Raw genomic sequence first — 21240 nt, 5'->3', positions numbered from 1 at the left:
GAAGGAGACTCGGTCAAACCGAGTTTTGACCGGATCCTAGTCTGGTGTACCTCTCGTGCTCATGTACCCTGTGTACATGCAATATACATGTGGGGCCCATAGTGATGTTCGAGAGAAATCTGCTCCGTCCATCTGTTTTGCTACCTCATTTAAGGAGTTGAAACCAAAATTGAAGCATATTCGAATATCAGGTGGGCCTCAAATCAGCGATTTATGGGCTGATCTGTCCGTTGGGCCATTTCCGAGGGATCCAATGGCTGAAATTTGACATGTACGGTTAGTTTTGGTCCTCGAGCCATGTATAAAGTTTCAAGCCGAATAGATGATGGAAACCCGGTGATCTTGCATTATGGTGACTTTCGTGCCGCTGAGCTTGATTTCTTGATTTTTGCAGGTCTCGGCATGTAATTCCGTCGATCTTGGTTCTATGGAGTCCGTCCCTTGGTGATACTTGAGTGTCAAATCCATGCTTTTAGTGCTATTTTTCAGTCCACGCTCCCGATTACATCCTGCAATAAAAACACAATTAAAATACGACATTAAGCACTATCATGTATGTAAAATCAAGGCAATAACTAGGGTCCGATATGTAATATTTAACCTTCAACAATGAGGATGACACCGAAAATCTGTTCTACATGGGGTGTTATAGATATCCCTAGGTGAAAGTCCCTAAACCCTCTTGGTTCCAAAGGTTGCTCCAACGTCTAAACCGAGTGAATGCATGAGCGCATGAGGGCCGCATACCGTTAGGTTGCGTCTCCTACTGTGTCGTGGTCGGTTGGAAGGGGGTATAGCCTTACCTACCCAAGAGGAGGGGGCAATACTAGGCTGAGTCTGACCAGCTCGAGGAATGGGTCCGCTATCGATGAGCCAAGCCCGATATTAGCAGGCGGATAGTGAGGTCTCTTCCACTCACCTTGTTGCACGCGATGGGGCGGCAATCTGGTTTGGAGTGTAATAGACCCCGGTGATTTTTCAGAGAGGAACCATACTAATATATGGACTTATTAAGTAGGAGTTGCATGCTCATACATTCATTTCATTCACTATCCACTCGGGCTAGTGGTGCGCAACTAATTGTTGTGTACCTTTGCATGGTTAGGATTTCAGTTGGCTGCACGACTAACCTGAGATCAGGAGTCTACCACATTGGGTCTGACTATCCAAATTTAGGTATAGGACTGGTTTGGATAGAAGTCCCTTGTGATGGACCCCATAGCCTGCGATACTATGTACTATCATCCCGACTTCACTCCAGCTTGGTCATTTCATTTGCACCGCATATTGCATTGCATCCGCAGCATTTAGCATTTTGGGTTGCCATGTTTCTGCATTGATATGGCCGTTAGCATTCATGCCTTGCATCGCATAGCCTTGGTATGGCTGATGGCACTCATGGACTTACCACCATATTTTCGCTTACTCTGATATCGTATGATTCATGATCTTGTCAGCATGTTTTCGCATTATTCTGATATTGTATGATTTATGGGCTTGTCAGTATTTCTGTTTACTCTGATTACTCTGAGATTACTTACTTGGCACTTACCTTGTGCACACACTTTCACTACCCACTAAGCTTTCTATAAGCTTATGCACAATAGATGCGTACAGGTGGCGTTAGGTTGTAGCAGCATTGAGCTTGAAGCATGCACTGGACTTTTGGAGCTTTGATTTTCGATATATGTATTTCCCTTTCAACATTGTATTCAAATGATTATATTAGTGGATATGTTGCCTTTGTGATTTGGGTAAACTTGTGGTTATACTTCTTATGAGATAAATGTACATTGAAAAATCCTCCTTGTAGGATCCTAGGATTGGAATTTGGCGTATGGGCGCTGAGAGTCGAGAATGGGGTACTACGAAGGCTGTCGGCACCGGATTCAGCGATTGGGTCCCTGTGAGTCCGATCTCTGGGTTTGGGGCGTGACACGTACTAAATACATTGATGTTCGTCACCACTTTATCCGATAGGTGCTTGAAGGAGGCGTAACTTTGGAGAAGATTCACACCAGCGTGAATCCAGCAGACAGAGCTAGGCAATCCTGACCCGATCCGATGGATCCGACCCGATCCAAACTGATCCGACGGCCTGGATCAGTGCAGATCGAGTAGGACAGTCTAGATTCGAAAGCTTTTCGGGTCAAGTTCGGATCCATACCTACCCGGATCGATCCGATTCGAAATCCGATCCGATCCGATCCGACCTGATTTGAAGTGGTAAACTACATGCATTTTCATGGTGGGCCCCAACAGAGTTTAGTCAGTACGATAAAAGAGAGCCCCACAGAGCATGACTGTTTTACAAACTGCATAAAAGTAGCGTTATAGACTATTCTGGTACGTTCCAATTCCCCACTCATGCCGTGTAACTCGTGTCTCCTACCTGCAATCAGATGTTTTGCGAGCACCATCCATCTCCTCCTTACACCCATAACACGTGCCAAACTGGATGGTTTTTGAGAAATCTGAACGGAGCATATAGATCTCCTTGGCCCAAAACACACCATATAAAAAATTAAATCTTTTCCACTCATCATTTGGGCCATCCCTTTAAACAAATAATGGACGGTACTTACAAAACTGCCAACTGTCCAAATTTAACACATGTTTTACGGCACGCCTGATGAATGAACGGTCTTTATTTGCTGCAAATGACAATCTTCTTCATTTTCCGCTACATTCACTCACATGAGTTTAGATACGCTTGACAAAGCGGCACGTGCAATGTGTGTAGGTTACGTTGTAAAGGGTGGGTGAATGTGGTGATACAGCTAGCAATAGCATGTCTCTTCTTTCCATTAATTGCGACAGCTAATCCATCCGTATTTAGTCATAAAAAAATGGAAGCGGACTAATTGGTGTACCTCACACCAACTATATAGCTGCTGTAGGTATGTGTTGTGCGAAAACGAGCACTTACGCTCCTCGAACTCTGAGTTGTACGAACGGTTCAAAGGAGATCAAAGTTATATGGGCCCCACAGTGATGTATTTATTATATCTACATCGTTCATATATTTTTAGAGATCATTATAGAGCATTATCCAAAAAATGAATAATATCCAAATACCATCTGGACCACACCACAAATAGTCGTAGAGAATGATTTTCACTGTTAAACAATTCATGTGGTCCACTTGATAGTTAGATCTGTCTTATTTTTCTTCTCAAACCATAAGACGAGCTTGCCAAATGGATGGACGGTTTGGATATAACACATACCCCATGATCAGACCCACAGAACTTGCTAACGTCAATACAGCAAGTCAGCAATGCACTGTGCACAGCTGCACTTGTGTTAAAAACATGTGACTGCACTTTCATGCAGTGCATGTCAACACTAGAATATGTCCGATAAAAGCGTGGATACGGTAGACGGACAGTTCTTTCAGAGCCATGTGGGGCCCACTTTGATGTATATGTTTTATCTAAGTTGTTCATCCATTTTGACATGTCATTTTAGGCTTGAGCACAAAAAGGCAGTATATTGAAGGCTAAAGTGGACCACACCACATGAAACAATTGGATTAAATTCATACGATCTGAATCATATCCAACCTGATACAACTCGGTTTCCCTAACCGAGTCGGACTCGGTTTGGGTCAGGCTAACCATGCATTGGATCAGTCCGAGTTAGGTGACCCGGACTCGGTCCCGGATCAGATCGAGTTCGGGTCAAGCCATTAAGATTTCGGATCAAATCGAGTTGGACCCAATCCGATCCGATCCAAACCGATGCCCAGCTCTAAGTAGACATGCTCACGAAGTTCGTTCTTACGGAGAAGTTCAAGTCTGTGCAACTTCTCTGGGCTTGGCAATGACATAAAAGGAAGATGGAGTATGCACGAGAAGCATTGATGAAGCTATGATGCAAGACAGAGATAAGAGAAGAGACAAGGAACTACACGTTTGAAGATTAAAGGCATGGTGGGGATTGTTGTATTTGATGTCTTAAATCTAGTCAGATACACGGTCTATCGATGACATCGACAGTCTATTCAATGTCACCTTCGATGGCATCGAACAGTGCTCGATCCCATCGAGATTTTTCGAATTTTCATGTTTTATCGCTGGACAGTTGAAGTGTGAGTTTGATGCCATTGACAAGATTAGTTTGATGCCATCAAAAGGCCTTCGATGGCATCAACAGGATTCTGCGCACTTTTTACGCAAAACTGTGGATTTGCGGGATATGTTTCTAATTTCGTTTGAGATTCTTTCCAAGGCTATATATATGGGTGTAAATGGGATTGTGAGGTATTTCTAAAGGGATTCCAAGGGTTTTTAAATAGTTCTAAGGTTTCAAAGGAGTGTAGCAAGGATGAGATTCGAGGTTGTTCGAATTGGGTAAGCCTTCTCTCTTTGTAATTCCTGCTTTCATAGTGAATTTTTGTCGCTTTGTGCCGTGGTTTTTTCCTGAGAGGGTTTTCCACGTTAAATTGCTGTGTTCTTCTTCTTCTTTTTGCTTAGTTCTATCTGATTACCATCCTAGATTCATCTTTGTGTGATTACGCCGTTCTCCTAACAGTTAATGCTAGCCAAATGTGAAGTGTGGCCTGAATGATCACTGAGGTTGTTGCTGTGCTGCTGTCCCTGCTTCTATAGTGGTTGGATCAGCTGTGGAAGTGAACTGCTAGGCTTTGTTTATTGATTTTGTTCTCCTCTTGTCGTGGCTCTAGTTTCTCTAAGTATATTTATTTTTTGTGCTATTCACTGGTGTTAAACAATAAATGAGCCTCACCTCTTTTGTGGTGCCCACCTAAAAGATTGTACAGTTTTTGAAGAAAATTTTGAAAGAATTACCCAAAAGGATAAACACTCAAGGTGTTCCTAGTATTTTAATATTACTTTCAAAGTTAGTTTAAAGTTTCAATGTTATTAGCCACATCTTACAACGCATGTAATAGATGAACAATATGTCCCTTGGTACAAGACACGTCTCCTCACATTAATTAAAATTCAAATATCATATTACAGTAGGCAGCCACTATTTAGAATTACATCGGTTGATGTGCATACACTCGTTTCCATATTAGGAATCGAAGAGTATGCTATATATCAATTCCCTTTAGAGTCCAACTCATGGGGTTGCTTGCGGAATCTTCCCTTAGCAGCAGTTGGAATGGGGCAGGGTAATTCTCCGTGAGGTCTCTGTGCATTGGGTCATTCCTCTCGAAGCTTGATGCGGGGCCTCTAGCGCTGGAGGTTCCTGGTGTTAAAATTGTTGTTTGGGAGATAATGGATGTTTGGCAGGGGAAGCTCAGGTGGCTGTGATCATTGCAAGTGGTGTCTTTTTTGGGTGGCAGTTGTGGCCATATAGGTTGTCATGTTTTTTTGCTGGTGTTGTGGAGAGTGGGTCCCGCGCAGCGCTCGGTCAGAGCGGATTCAGAGCTGCAGGGATATCTTTCAGATCAATAAGAAGAGCGGGTTACTTCAGAGTTTTGCCTGCTGGGGTTTGCCGTGATATCAGATTGTATATGCAGGCAGGGTAGTAGCATCTAGCTGTGGGTTTGTATGTCTCCCAATCAGTGGAGCAGGGTTTGTCTCTTTGTTGGAAGGAGAGGCTGGCTCAAGCTTTTCTTCTTCAGGGTGGCTGCAGCCCTTTGTTATTTCCTTATTGTGCTAGTTGTTTAGGAGATATGATAGGTGAGGCCCGATATTTTGTGGAGCCCACCTGAAAGGCATATATGTACATCTTTTTCAAAAAAAATAATAATAATAATAAAATTTGGTAGTGTAAAGAAACTTTTTCAAAAAAATAAAAATAAAAATTGGTAGTGTGGTATCCAAGGGATTTGTAAGAATTTGCTGTTTTTTGGGAATTGGAGAGATTTGGATTTGAGAGGAATCCCAAATTCTCTAAAAGAACACCTTTTAAACTCCCACTTCAAAGCTATGATTTCAAATCCACTTGATTCCATTCCAGCTAAAACCACTCAATTCCACGGGAGTTCAAATCCATGCTGCCAAACGACCTTGAGACAAAATACATGCTCAGGAATCACCATTGAAACAAATAGGAATAAATACATGCATATTCTTAACAAAAAAGAAACGCTAGTGTCCGATCTCTAATGCTGATAGTATGTGGCTATCAACACTATATTCATATGTTGCATTGCTAGCATAACCTTGTGAAGTTTCACCTAACAAGTTCTCAGTCTCTTCATGGTTGTTCAGTTCCCAAGGATGTTCATGGGACCTTAGCCCCTCGAGCTCTGCCACCACCTCCTTCATCGTAGGCCGTTCTTCCCCTTTACGTTTCAAGCATCTCTTAGCAAGCTGAGCAACTGCCATGAGCTGTTCTTTTCCTCCTTCATCTCGAACTCGATCCTCTAAAATTTCATAGAGCCGATTCTCTTTCATCGATGAGATGAAGTATGTGGAAAGGCTTCTATGATCTTGGGATCTAGTGGAAGCAATAGGTCTCTCACCAGTCAAGAGCTCCACAAGAACTATGCCAAAGCTATATACATCACTCTTTGCTGTTAATTGCCCTGTTTGATGGTACTCTGGGTCTAAGTATCCGAATGTCCCCATCACCAACGTCGTTACCTGAGTCTGATCCAGCCGAACCAATCTTGAAGCTCCAAAATCGGACACTTTCGCTGTGAAATTATTGTCCAAAAGTATGTTGGAAGACTTGACATCTCTATGAAATATGGGTGTGGAAGCTATGGAGTGTAAATAGTAAAGTGCCCCTGCGGTTTCTGCTGCAATCCTTAGACGGTTTTCAAAGGAAATTGATGATGCATAGCCCTCGCCATGGATATGCTGGGAGAGTGTTCCATTGGAAATAAATTCATACACCAAGATGGGAACTTCTTCTTCTAAACAGCAACCCAAGAGCTTCACAATGTTCCTATGGCTGATCTGAGACAAGATGTGGACCTCATTTATAAACTGCTCGATTTGGGTCTTATCCACTATTTTAGACTTTTTAACAGCAACCATCTTATTGTTACGCAAAATTCCTTTGTAAACTGTACCAAAACCGCCCTGGCCAACTATTTGGCTCTTGTCATAGTTATTGGTTGCTGTCTGCAACTCTTCTCTAGTAAAGATTTTGAATGTCTCAGCAAATGATTGACGCTTTTCTTCTAATAGAAAACCACCATTTTGTTGAAAGAATTTTTCTTTGAGTTTGATGAGCTTTCTTTTCTTCCATGTCCAATACCACCAAGAACCACCAACGAGTAAAAGCAAGAAAACCGTGCTGATACCTGCACCTGCATAGACACTCCAAAGTATGTGAACTAGTAAGTTCGTAACATGCATACCTGATGATCTTTTCAAGTGAGCATCATATTTGGGTTTTTATCTTAGTATCTTCCATCAGTTTTGTTACTGTCTGTCACCATAATTTGTTTAATATGACAAAACTACCCCCATAAATGTGAAATAACATAAATACCTACCCTCATATTGAAATGATACAAATACCATTATACCCATAGAAGTATAGAAGTGATTTGGATTATTCAAAAGTGACGGTGGACAAGAACCTAGACTACTCAAAAATCCTTGAACAACAATGTGAACCATTCAATGATATTGGATGACAATTTGGATTGTTTAAACGCCTATGTACAATGATCTAGACTGTCCAACAATAGTGAACAGCAATCTGGACCATTTAAATGTCTGTGGATAGAAATCTAGACTGGCCAATGATGGAAGAAAGTGATCTAGGCCATTCAAAAGTCTATGGTATTTAGCAGTCTGGACTGTCTAATGATGTGGGATGCGGGCACGATCTGGATTGTTGAGTGACGGTACAAAGCAACATAGACCGTTCAAAAGTCCCTAAATAGTGATATGAACCACAACAATCTCAAACATTTACAAGTGCATAGACAACTATCTAGACCGTCCAATGATTGTAGAAAATGATCTGGACTGTTGAAAAGTCAATAGATAGTGGTCCATAACCAGAGATAGTCATGAGAGGGAGGGCAGTCGTGAGAGAGATGGAGAGTTGTGAGAGGACAGGAGGTCCCGAGAAGAGTATTGAGAGAGAGAGAGAGAGAGAGAGAGAGAGAGAGAGGGAGATTTTTAGGTTAACCTTGGATACCCAATACTCTGGCAGCATGTGAAAGATGATTCACTGGCACTGAGAAATTTCATAGAAATTGTACATGAGGCATGCTAGTGGTCAAATTAAACCCTCTAAATTAGAGTGCGGACCAAAAGTACGAGCCATCGCTTCTCATTGGTCCATGTCATCCCCAGTGACACCAGCTCACAAAACACACGGATTTTTTTCTCTCGAATAGATTGCTTACTACACAACACAAGTTTTAATGTGTGGAACTTTTTTGGGCCCCACCATGATTTATATGTTAGATCTACACCGTCCATCAATTTTTCCAGATCATTCTAGCAGGAACACAAAAATATGGCACATCGAAAGCTCAAGTGGATCACACCATAGATAGCAATGAGAACTGAACGAATTACCATTGAAACCTTCTTAGGGCCAACCATGAGTTTTATTTGCCATCTAACCTATTCATAAGTTCATGCAGATATGGATGAAAGGAAAGAACAAATATCAGCTTGATCAGAGCTTTCTTTAGCATCAAAAAGTTTTCAATGTTGGGCATCCAATTTCCACTATTTCTTATAATGTAGCCCACTTGAGCCTTGGATCTGCCTCTTTTATGTCTCATGCCCTGAAATAACATGGAAATTTGGATGGATCTTATACATACATCATGATGAGCCCAGGGAAGTTTCACATGTCAACACTTCCCGCTTTCTTCTCCCCCCAGAATGCGCTGCACCACACAACAAGTAATGGAATTTCCTGAGGTTTAAAATTTAAGTGAGGCCCACAATGATGTATTTCTCAAATCTACACCATCCATCCATTTTTCAGATCATTCTAGGATATGTCTCAAAAACAAGGCAGATTCTAAGCTCAAGTAGACCACTCCACAGGAAAAAGTAGAAATTGATGCCTACCATGGAAAACTTCTTGGGGCACAAATTCCCTTCATTCAGGTCTTTGTAACCTTATGAACAGGCTAGATGACAAATAAAACTCACGGTTGGCCCTAGAAAGGTTTCAATGGTATTTTGTTGAATCCCCACTGCTTTTTTGTGCTATGATCCGCTTGAGCTTTTAATGTGCCTCATTTTTTGGCTTCTTCTCCAGAATGATCTAGAAATATTGATGGATAGTATGGATCTAACACATATATTTAGAAGAGAGAAAGCTAGGGGGTGGGGATTGGTACTATCCCCACTAGGAGTTATCTAGAGACGGACAATCTTGTTAGCTAGGGCTCTTGATAAAGAGCATGCCACAAACCTATTCCTAGCACAGATGAACCAAAAGAAGCCCGAATGGTAGTGGACGTAGCCTGTTAGCTCTGCCCCCAATCCTTCATAGGGCATGGCGTAACTAGGCCTCAGGGTCTTCCAAATCGAGAGAATTTGTCATTTGAAAGAGAAATTGTCATTCGAAGTTTGAACTATAAAACGGTCATAACTTTTGATCCACTCTGTTTCATACAAAAACAACTCATTCCTATTCAAAATTGTTATTTATTTGAGAAACGTACTATTTTTTGTAAGTTTTAAATTGGATATATCTCTTTCATCTTAAAGTTTTAATATGTGATGTCTTCTTAGGATTTACTTCTTGTTATGTTAGGAATCATGTGGCAAAAGTTAAATTCAAACTTTTTATTTTTAATAAATTTTACTATTTCAGGTAAATCTTGATTTAACCGAATTATATTAGGGTTTGCGTCTTTTTATTTAAAGTATTGTAATTTCGTTTAAAAGACGTTAATAAAATTATTTCAAGTTTTTTCTTTATTTCTCATGGATTCAAGAGCCCTTACACCTTATGGATTCAAGGTTTTACACACTTGAGGTCGACGATGATATTTCTCATTATCTCTTCACACTCTTCCCTACTTCAGATCTGTGGGCCCCACCTTAATGTCTTTGTTTTATCCATGTCATCCACCCTTTTTGCAAAATCATTTGAGGTTATGAGCCCAAAAATGAGACAGATCAAATTCTCAATTGGACCACACCACAAGAATAAGTGGGGATTGAATACATACAATTGAAAGCTTTCGGGGCTATAGAAGTTTTGGATCAAGCTGATGTTTCTGCTTTCCCTTCATCTTAGTCTATGTGACCTTATGAACGGGTTAGACAGCAAATAAGCATCAAGTCGGCTTTAGGAAGGTTTCAATGGCAGGGTACATTGTCACCACTACTTCCTGTGGGTTCCACTCGAGCCTTTGATCCGCCTCCTTTCTGGGATGATGCCTTAAAATGATCTTTCAAAATGGAAGGATGGCTTGGATAAAACAAATATATCATGGTGGGTCCCACATATCCCTTGACTGAACCGTCCATCTCTAGCTAGGTCCTAGTGGGGGTAGTACTCAATCCACTCACATGAGCCTGTGTGATCTGCAATGACATGTACCAATGCCATGTAGCAATGAGAAGTGACAAAACAAGAAACATTGTGGACATGGACAGTCCCTGTTTCAACACTAAGAACAGGGATTGAGTGTGCCCATGTGGTGTGGGTGGGTGTGTTAAAAACGTCACACTCTAAATTATGGAAACCAGTACTTTAAATGTGTCATGAACTAATGATTAAGAGTATTTGATTATTTGAAAATTAGATTGATGGACATACATTGGATGATTAACTTAAAAAATTCCAATGGTCCTATTTCCAAAAACAAGTGTTCAAGAATCAGATGCTAGGATTCTTTGACCAATCTATGTTGGGAATGCAAAAACACATAAAGCGAAATCAAAGCAATCACATAACCAAGCCCAGCCAAGAACAATCCAAATTTTGTATGGAAAAACCCTTGTGGGAAAAAACCACGACGCGAAGTGACGAGTAATGCACTATGAAAGCAGAAATTACAAGAGAGTGTTCTTACCGATTCGAACAGGCCTTGAATCTCGTTCAAACCCTAGCTATACCCATGAACCTCTTAGGAATGTTTTGAAAGCCCTAATATACCTTAGCCTTGCTTGTATCCCAATTACACCACATATATACATTATCACAATCAGAATAGGAAACAACTTGCGCACTTATGTAATTTTGTGCACATCTTTAATGGGACCTTCGATGACATTAACATCCCTTGAAGACCTGTTAATGGCATTGAACTCCTTCGATGCCATCGAGTAGCACCTCTAAAACATTCTAGGAGCCACCATGGATTTTTTAGATTTTCTCAATGAGATCGAGCATCCGTCGATGACATTGACATCTGCTCAATGGCATGAAGTGGCTTATCGATGACATCGACAAACCCTGTTACTGACAAATTTGACACATCAACAATAATCTCCACCATGTCTTCAATATTTATTCTTCATAACTCATTATCTATCACCATATCTAATTTTCTTTCCATCATATCTTTCATCATCGTTTCTTGCGCACACTTCGTCCTCCATTTAAGTCTTCACTAAGCCCAGAGAAGTTGTATAGAACTTAAACTTCTATATGGGAACCACCTCAGTAAGCATGCCAGTGGAATTCACTCTTGAATGCTTCTGTCATCGCCATATACTTGACTTTAGTTGTGAAAAGAACCACCGCAAACTGAAATTTTGACATCCAATTGATCACTCCACCCGCTAGGATAATTTAAATCCACATTGCCCGCGTAATTTAAATCCGCGTAACCTACTAAGTTTTTCGTTGATTTTTTAAATGTTAAGATGCAGTTCTGCATACCTCAAATATATCGAATTAGCCATTTCATTACCTTCCAGTGGTGCTTGATGGGGTTAGACATGTATTTGCAACTACCACCCATTGCATATGAAATGTCCGGTCTTGTACAGACCGTCACATACATCAAGTTACCAATTACACTTGAATAAGGCACATGAGACATATCATGCTTTTCTTCATCTATTTTAAGATACTGTTTAGAAAAAAGCTTAAAATGAGCCACGTAGGGAATATTGATCGACTTTGCCTTGTCCATCTCATACTTCATCAATACATTCTTAAGGTATTCAGTTAGAGATAATTATATCTCGCTCCTCTTCCATCTTTGTATATATGAATGCTGAGAACCCTCTTTACAGCCCCTAGATGTTTTATCTCAAATGTCCCTATTAGTTGAGTCTTCAATATGTCAATCTCAGACATGCTATGATTGACGATTAGCATATCATCAAGATACAAAACCAAGATAATGAACCGCCCATCACTCAGTCTCTTGTAATAGACACAATGATCATATTCACTCTTGATAAATATCTGACTCAATATGAAAGAATTAAATTTCTTATACCACTACCTAGGCGACTGTTTCAGGCCGTATAAAAACCTCTTTAACCTAGAAACCTTGTTATTTGCAACTTGTGTTTCAAAACCTTCTGGTTGTTTCATCTAAATCTGTTCTTCCTAATCCTAATGCAAGAAGGTAATCTTCATATCCATCCGTTGCAGCTCGACATTGTATTAGGCAATGAGTGCTTTATCGTCGGAGTGAATATCTCAGTGAAGTTAACACCTTCCTTCTTAACATATCTCTTCGCTACTAACATTTCCACGTACCTATCATATTTCTTCATGAATATTCACTTGCACCGGATCACTTTTCGGCCGATGTGAAGCTCTACCAGCTCCCACATCTCATTCTTGTATAAGGAGTCCACCTCATCATGTATCGCTGCTTTCTACTTTTCAACATCTACATCGTCAAGAACCTCTTAGAAAGTAGACGAATCCTCCTCATCCGTAATGAGAGCAAATACAACATTTGAGTCATCCTTATATCTCGCCAGTAATCTTTGATCTGTTGGCGGATTCCTTCTCATAAGTGGCTGCACCACCTGCTCCTATACCTCTGTTTGCGTCTCAGTATTCTGCCTGTATCTCATCCCTGTCTATCTAAATGTGCACAACTAACGTTTCAGCTTCCTTCTACTCATCCTTACGGAATAAGGATCCTTTGACGAATTTGAAATCACAACTAAGGATAATTTTTTGTGTGACCGATGGTATAGCTTATACCCATTCACACCATTACATAGATGATAAAGTCATACTTTTTAGCCATTTGGTCCAGCTTATCTCTCTCAACTAACGGTACATGAGAATAAGCATCACAACTAAATACTCGCAACCCCGAGTAGTCTACATGCCGACCACTCCACACTTCTTGTAGAATTTTACATTTGATGGCCATAGAAGGAGATCGATTCACTAAGTAACATGTTGTTTTAATGACCTAAGTCTACAATTCCTTGCCCAACCCAACATTATTGGTCATGCACAGAGCCCTCTTCAAGAGATTCGATTCATTCGCTCAGCCATACCATTTTGGTCTGGTGTGTGGTTTATTGTGTTGTGCTTTACGATCCATTCATCCTTACAATATTGATTGAATTCCCTATAAGTGATGAATTCACCATCGTTATTTGTCTTTAACACTTTTACATTTCTTCCTGACTGTTTTTTAACCATTGCCTTTCATTATTTGAAGTTAGTGAAAACATCGAGTTTATTTTTTATAAAATAAACCTACACTTTTCTGAAATAGTTGTTAATGGATGAAATAAACCATGACGATCATTCGCCAGAAACTACGAGTGACAATCCACATACATCAGAATGTATATTATCTAGAACCCCCTTATAAATATATTTTTCAAATTTAAAAGACAACCTTGATTGTTTATTATATGTATAATGCTTACATATATAAAAATCAATACTTTTAAAAACTAGAATTAAACAATGGTTAGAAAGTACATTCATGCCCCACTTGCTTATGGCCCAAGCGTGCATGCCACATACGTGCAGATGTGAAATCTGCTATAAAAGTTGCAGCTCCACCCAAATAAGTACTCTAGATCAACCTGTAAAGGTTTTCATTCCTTTACGCCTTCACGACTATGAGTGCTCCCTTTAAAACTTTAAGGACGCGATCGAATCTGGTGAATCTGCACCCAAGTGCCTCGAGTGCACCTAGAGATACCAGGCTCTTCATCAACTCAGAAACGGTCTCACTTCGATAAATATACGTTCCATGTCATCAAAAATCTTGATTCACACCAATCCAACACCAACTACTTTACAAGCATTATCATTGCCCATAAATACATGGACACCATCGCACTCATTAGAACTAATGAACCAACTCATGTGAGGTGTCATGTGTTATGAAGCCCACATATCCAAAATCCACTGCGTTGAAGTATCCAAAATTTGATGTGATTAGCTTGTCACTACCATTCATCTCCTCACTAGATTTCATAGTGTTGGCCTCTCTGGAAGAACTCTCTGAATTATCCTTTCTTGACTTAGGATTCTTACAATCATTCTTCATGTGCCCGGTCATACCTCATTCTAGCACTTTAACTTGCCTTTACCCTTGCCCTTAGATTTGGATCTCAATCGTGAAGATCCACTGTCCCGCTCAGAATTTCTCTTTCTCGTAACTAGTGCATATTTAGAAGCACACACATCACCATTTTTTTTTCTCATTTTCTTCAACTGAATGACTGAGATAATAGTCTTAATGCTAATGGTTGTTCTATTGATGCACAAAGAGTCTTTGAATGACTCATACGATGCTAGAAGAGAGTTCAACAGAATACATACTTGATATTCATCTTTTATCGCCTCCTCCACATCTAATGACTTGCAGATCAACCTATTAAAGTCACTGATGTGTGCCTCAACATTACCCTCCTTCGTCATCTTCAAATTGAACAACTTTAGCTCTCATTACAAGCGATTCTAAAGAGACTTCTTTGCATAAATGTTCTCAAATTTTTCCCGTGTACTTGTTGCAGTTTTCTGTCTCATAACATTATATAGGACCTCATTTGTTAAATACAATTGGATAGATATATTTGCTTTCTTATCTAATTTGTTTCATTATTCTTTTGTCATAGATTTTGGTTACTTTTCCAGGAGAGCTTAGTCTAATCCTTACTGAATTATGATGCTGTTCATCTTAACTTTTCATAATTCAAAATTATTTTTACCAGAATAGTTTTTTACATCGAACTTCATATTACATGTCATGATACCTTGCTATCAAATTTAATCTACTTTCCAACATTAGCTCTAATACTTCTGGTTGGGAACCGTCAAAACACACAGAGCGGAATCAAGCAAAGTATACGGAATCGCACAACCAAGTCCAAACAATAACAATCTGAATTTTATGTGGAAAAATCTTTACGGGAAAAAACCATCAACGAGTAATGCACTGTGAAAGTAGAAATTATAAGAGATGGTGTTCTTACCAATTCAAAAAAGCCTCGAATCTCCTTCAAACCTAGTTATGCCCTTGAACCCCTTAGGAACATTTAGAAAGCCCTAATACACCTTAGCCTTACCAATTCAAAAATGAATCCCTTGAAGACCTGTCGATGGTATCGAACTCCTTCGATGCCTTCGAGTAGCACCTTTAAAACATTTCAGTAGCTAATATGAATCTTCTTCATGGGAAAAAAAAAAAAAAAGAATCTTCTTCATGAGATCGAGAATTTATCTATGACATTGACAGATCCTATTACCGAAAGATTTGAGACATCGAAAACAATCTAATCTTATAACCATGACTTGAAGACAGTGGGATATAAAATCTAGTCAGTTCTATTTTGAGTTAAAGCATGTCACCTGTATGTCTTGTGTGTGCCTGCGTATCAAACGTCATAAGCAACCTCTTGTAACTCTTCTCACATGATGCCATTCCACGCAAGAAGACGCTTTGGTACCTGGCCTATCTACCATACCTACCAGGGTTACTTTCACTAACACGGGTGAACTACTTGGTGCGCATAGAATCCATGCCATCCATCTGGTACACCATCCCTTGTTTGAACTTGATTCCAAAGATCAGGTTGATTCAACACTCAAGTTGGCTAGCTCATAAACTTACACCTAAAACTTCTACGTTCACATTTTATGACTCACCTCATATTCGGAATACTTTGATTTTGTGCGTTCTTTCATCTAATGAGGCACATAAGATGAATGGATTGGATATATATCATATAAACACAAAGGTGTGTCTTAGACAAAAACAAAAACAAAAACACTAATGGCGGGTGTTCCATACCATCTGCTTCTTGTGGTGTGGCCAACTTAAGATTTTGATGATTGTAATTTTTAGGAATCCATTTGATAAATCTGAACCATTAATCAGGTGATCCAACCTCTTAAATGGCAAAATCCTCGATATCATGTCTCTTGTTCATCGTTAAGGTGAGTTGGATGTTCCTCAAAAAAATTGGTCAGCTACAAATGATTTTTTCTTTTAAAGCCTGAAAAACCTTCTTTTTTATTTTTTCAAAAAAGGTATTTTCATATATAGAAAGAATAGAAGCTTTACATAGTAAGGATGGGCCCGTTAACGAAAAGGAATAAGTAGGCCCATCCACCAAGAAGGGGAATACACAAGCACTGAGATTCTCTCAAATACCCTAATCCTACTCTATCTAGAAAAAGAAGACCTCCAATGAGAGAGGGAAGCTCGGGCATAGACCGGAAAAACGTATAGAGTTGGCCACCACTGCCCATGCGAGCAAGCCCATCCGCCACAGCATTGGCTTCCCTTAGGGAGTGAGAGATAGAAACCTCCATTCTGTCCATGAGGGATCTGATCCTGACCCACCAATACTACATGGTCCACGATGGGGTGGACTTCTTGGCAAGGGAGTCCACCACTGATTTAGAATCATTGACTAATTCCACCTTGTTGAGGCCCATCGCCATGTAATGGGCTATGGCCCCCCAGATCGCCCTAGTTTCGACCCGGCCACCAGTTCTTGGCGATGGTTACAAATGATTATGGGAGGTTTTGTCATTTTGAAAATATAGTGACGAATAGAGTTGTACACGAGTCAAACCGAGTCAAGCTTGGCATAGCTCAACTTGGCTCAGCCACTAGCTGACCCCAGCTCGAACTCAGCTCGACTCGGTCCTCGACCCTAACTGGCCAGCTCGGATCGATTCAATTAGTTGCTCGGGCCAGTTTGAGCCAAGTTCGAGCCTTTGTGACATTTTCTCAAACACATGGAGTGCACCTTCAATTTTTCACGGTATGTAAAACAACAATAGCCGTTCATATGTATTTCATCAAACACTCTGTATACAACATCAAAATCAAGATACAGGGGTATTTGTTTCATATCCATACCTTCCTCGCCACCAACCAACACTTTGTTAAATCATTTAATCAAACACTTGGTTAGCAACATCAACCAAGTTACTGAATTGTTTTAATTCGAGTTGGGGTTCGATCCGAGTCAAGTTGAGCTCAAGCAAGCTTGAACTTGCCTCGAAATTTTTTAGAACTCAAAAAATCAGCTCGACTCGGCTCGAACTCATTTTCGAACCGAGTTGAATCCAGCTTTTTTGAGTCGAGTCAAGCTAGCTAACCAAGCTAGCTCAGTTTTTATACAGCTCTAGCTCTAGTGACGAAGGTTAGTGAAAACTAACAAATGATGGTAAGATAAAGTCAAACCTAAAATAGTAGTGCTGACTTCTAAAGTTCTTTCTTTTCCCCCCTTTCTTTCGGGAGATTCTATCTAATTAGATAGAATAGGACAAAAAAAAAGACCCATAAAGTGATGCCAGGTAAATCATGAAATGCTACCCAATTAGAACAACTCAGAATAGTAAATAAATAAAGAGGAAGCTCGAAAACAGTTTTTCTTTTTTTTTTTTCGGAATAGAACTGAATAACTTACTATTTGGTTGGGTCAGCCCATATCAATCCAAGTTGAGTTGACTTGACCTAGTTCCTAGTCAACTAGGGAGTTGAGGGATTACCTAGAACAACCGCAAGTACCGGAAATTTATTTGTGTCTTCAATGCAGTATGTGTTATCCTTGACAAGTCGGTAGCCCTTTCGACAGGAGCAATAATAACTTCCTTGCAAATTTATACAATTCTGTTGACAAAGTATCTTCTGGTGATCCTCCTCACATTCGTTGATATCTACAAACCAGCCATCACAAGCAACCGCTAGAAGTCAGTAATTTACATCACACTCAAGGGATGGTTAGGATCGTTGGATCAAAGTGACTATTAAGAGATATTAGCAATCAGAGGTTGGGTACACATTTTGGACTGTCTAGTTTATATTTAAAGTCAAGTGAGCCGCAACAAAGGAAAAAGTAGGAATTGAATTACCACCGTTGAAACATTCATAGGACCGCAAGAGTTTTGTATCCGTCTAAGTTTGTGTTTTCAACTCATGTGAGTGGGAATGACTTTATGAATGATTTGGATGACAGATAACCATCAAGGTAGGCCCTGAGAAGATTTGAACAGTAGGCATTTCTTTCCCCACTTGGATCTGTTTTTTTTTTTTCCCTTTCCTAAAATGAAATGGAAAAACTGATCAACAGGGTAGATTTCTCGCAAACTTCAAAGTAGGCCTCACGTAGCTTCCAAGAGCAGGAACTCCCCCTCCCCCCAACCTTGAGAGCAATTGCACAGGCCGTTAGGGTCTGTTTGGGAGTGTGGATTTGAAGCCTCCAAATTTGAAACTCTCTGGATTTGAAATTCTCCTATCGTGTTTGGCACTCTGGATTGGGAATCAACTTTAATCCAAAAGTAGCTATGCATGTATATTTATCTCTAATTAGTGAGGTATGTAATGTATGACATAATAATAGTTGTAATAAGCCTGCTGAAATATATGCTTTGCCCGAAAGTGATGAAATTCCAAGTCTCAGGTGGGCCACAAGCACAAGATCATGACCGAGTGACTAAACAACGATTTTTAACCGTTGATTTATACGGACAATGTTTGGATGGTGCTGATTATCATATTAACGTAAATATAGTGACGCAAATGATCATCTAATTGTTTTAGGATGTCATTAGTGGGCCATGTACCCAATAGAATAATAGTCCGGTGACACATGCAACTCTTGGAAGAATTTTAGAGGTAATCCCAGCACTGACGGTGGATTTCGAACTCCCTCTTTGAGGAGATTTGAAACCTCCGGTTACTTTATGGTGCCAAACAATCGCCCCCATAATCCATGGTGCCAAACGACCCATTAGGCTAACTATGGCAATAGCTATTCTTAAAGAGTTCGATTTGAGAAGTCTTATGGATTTGATCTCTGATGGCTCCATTCAATGCTTTCACTTCTATTTCAAAATTTGATACTGTTCAGATCTAATGCATAGAAATGAATTGCCTTTTAGATGGGGTTAGATGGGATAATAAATAGAGTTAGAAAGGATCATCATACCTTGGCAGCCTCCACGGAGATATGGATTCCCCCTGAAACCTTGAGAGCAATCGCACCTATAACCCAGACCGTTAGACGAGTTGTAGCAGCTGCTATTCTCACTCACGCAAGCAAAGCTGGCCGATTCCTTCTTTGCAATTTCGCATGATTTATTTCCTACGGCCCAATCAAGCACCACAGGAACCCTTTCGCTTCTATTCCAAAATTTGATACCTTCCACATCCGATGCTTTAAAGCTGAAAGCATTTACCTCCACCAGAAAAGCAAAGCTGCAGGGATTGAAATTCAAGACTGAACTATGTTTAGAGAGACTATTAAGATCCATCTCGAAACTCTTCAAACCCTTTGGGATGTCGTTTTGGCAACATCCAACACCGGAGCAAGAACCATCAATCACGCTCTTAGTGTCACTGCAAAATGACATACAGCCACCAGTGAAGTTGGGGCCGTAGATGATGCCAAGTGTATCGCAACCGATGGCTGTGAATTTGTTATGGGTTTCTGAGAACGTGAGAGAGTTTTCACCCAATCTGACCCAATTTTTGAAGTTGGGATACGCTTCTCCTGTCTGGTTGTAGCATTGGTAGCTTACATAGTTTAAAACTCTCATTAGGCCTTCCAGTAATGATATGTTGAGAATCTCAATATTATCACCTAAAAATGGTTTTGGTGGGTGAACAGTGCTGTTGCAGGAGATATTGAAGCCTCCTATGCCAATGTTGCAGCTATCGCCAATGCCAAATGGATAGGGAATGTTAACATCTCCACATTTTTCGGGGCAGCCGGTCTTGGTTGTTACTAGAGGTTGTGATGCTAATGCTTCTACTGTTGTTGCTAGCCAGAATAGCTGAAGTAACAGATAAAAAGCCATCTCTCTTTCTCTCTCAAAATTCTCTCTCCCCCTCTCTCAAAATGTATCTGTGGAGAGTAGGTGGGAGATGGTCCCTATAAATTAACTATATATCACTCAATCTTTGGCCATTGGTTGAAGGGTTGTCTCTAAATGAATCTGTGGAGAGTAGGTGGGAGATGGTCCCTACAGATAGGCTATAAATCACTCAATCTTTGGCCATTGGTTGAAGGGTTGTAATCTTCCAATCTTGATCATTTTCAAGTCAGCCACGTCAATTTTACATCTGGTTCTACCGACTGATTGGATACCAAGTCATAGTCCCTAATGGGTATTTTAAGTTTGAGTTTTAGTCTGAGTCTTATTTATTTATTGATTGATTTTTGCTCTCACCTTGAATTGGTAAAACAACTTGCAAGTTGCAATCGTCTGTCTTCAAGGCACGGGAAATTCCAGTTGCAACTTCTTTGAATGCAATTTCTATTGCCCCACCAAGATTTTTGTATTAAATCTACCTTGTCCATCAATTTTTCCAGATAATTGTAAAGCATGAGCTCAAAAATGAGGTACATCCAAAGCTCAAGTGGACCATATCACAAAAAACAGTTCGGATTAAGAAAACTACCATTGAAACCTTTTTAGGATCAACGGAGAGGCTTCCATTCCTCTCTCCAATGGGGATATAGGGGGAAAGATCTCGGTCTTTTATCAGAGCCATCTTCAGGTATCGATTAATTTTTCTTCAAATCAAATGCTATCGCTTCATATTTGCTTGCATAATTTCAGGGTGCCCATTCTGTTGTCCATCGTGTATGCGCGGTGCTCCAATATTCTTAGAAGATCTTTATGGGAAGATATGGTGTATTCCAGCAGAAATTCAGCGGGCCCTTGGGCTGTGGGAGGTGACTTCAATACCGTGGCGACTGCCTCCGAGAGAAGAGGCTCTAAAGGCGTCGATAGTACTAGTATGGTTGATTTTGCTTCAACCATTCAACAATCCGAGCTAATTGACGCCGGATTTACAGGAAACTCCTTCACCTGGAGCAACAATCGGGCAGCCAATTCAAGAGTCTGGGCCAGGCTGGACTGGGTCCTCATTAACGATAGCTGGGCCTCTACTTTCTCATC

General features: G+C 40.2%; 1 protein-coding gene across 1 annotated transcript; it reads right to left on the bottom strand.

The window, feature by feature from the left end:
• Window positions 1-6025: 6025 nt before the first annotated feature.
• LOC131253485 (putative wall-associated receptor kinase-like 16) lies at window positions 6026-20142 on the bottom strand. Its single transcript, XM_058254507.1, has 3 exons — window positions 19263-20142; window positions 17824-17991; window positions 6026-7237 (listed from the first exon to the last, which is right to left on the bottom strand). The coding sequence occupies exons 1-3, from the start codon at window positions 20131-20133 to the stop codon at window positions 6066-6068; spliced, it is 2211 nt and encodes a 736-aa protein (XP_058110490.1). The 5' UTR covers window positions 20134-20142; the 3' UTR covers window positions 6026-6065.
• Between the last annotated feature and the right edge of the window lie 1098 nt (window positions 20143-21240).

This window comes from Magnolia sinica, chromosome 8 (assembly GCF_029962835.1).
Source record: "Magnolia sinica isolate HGM2019 chromosome 8, MsV1, whole genome shotgun sequence".
Taxonomy (NCBI): Eukaryota; Viridiplantae; Streptophyta; class Magnoliopsida; order Magnoliales; family Magnoliaceae; genus Magnolia; species Magnolia sinica.
The sequence above is the reverse complement of the archived record's forward strand: the minus strand, read 5'-3'. Positions and strand labels throughout refer to the sequence as shown.

Coding starts and splice junctions, on each gene's coding strand:
- LOC131253485 (XM_058254507.1), bottom strand. CDS start 20,133: ATGGCTTTTTATCTGTTACTTCAGCTATTCTGGCTAGCAACAACAGTA. Junction 17,992..19,262: donor TCTCCGTGGAGGCTGCCAAG/GTATGATGATCC, acceptor GCTGGTTTGTAG/ATATCAACGAATGTGAGGAG. Junction 7,238..17,823: donor GGTACTTGCGGTTGTTCTAG/GTAATCCCTCAA, acceptor GTGTCTATGCAG/GTGCAGGTATCAGCACGGTT.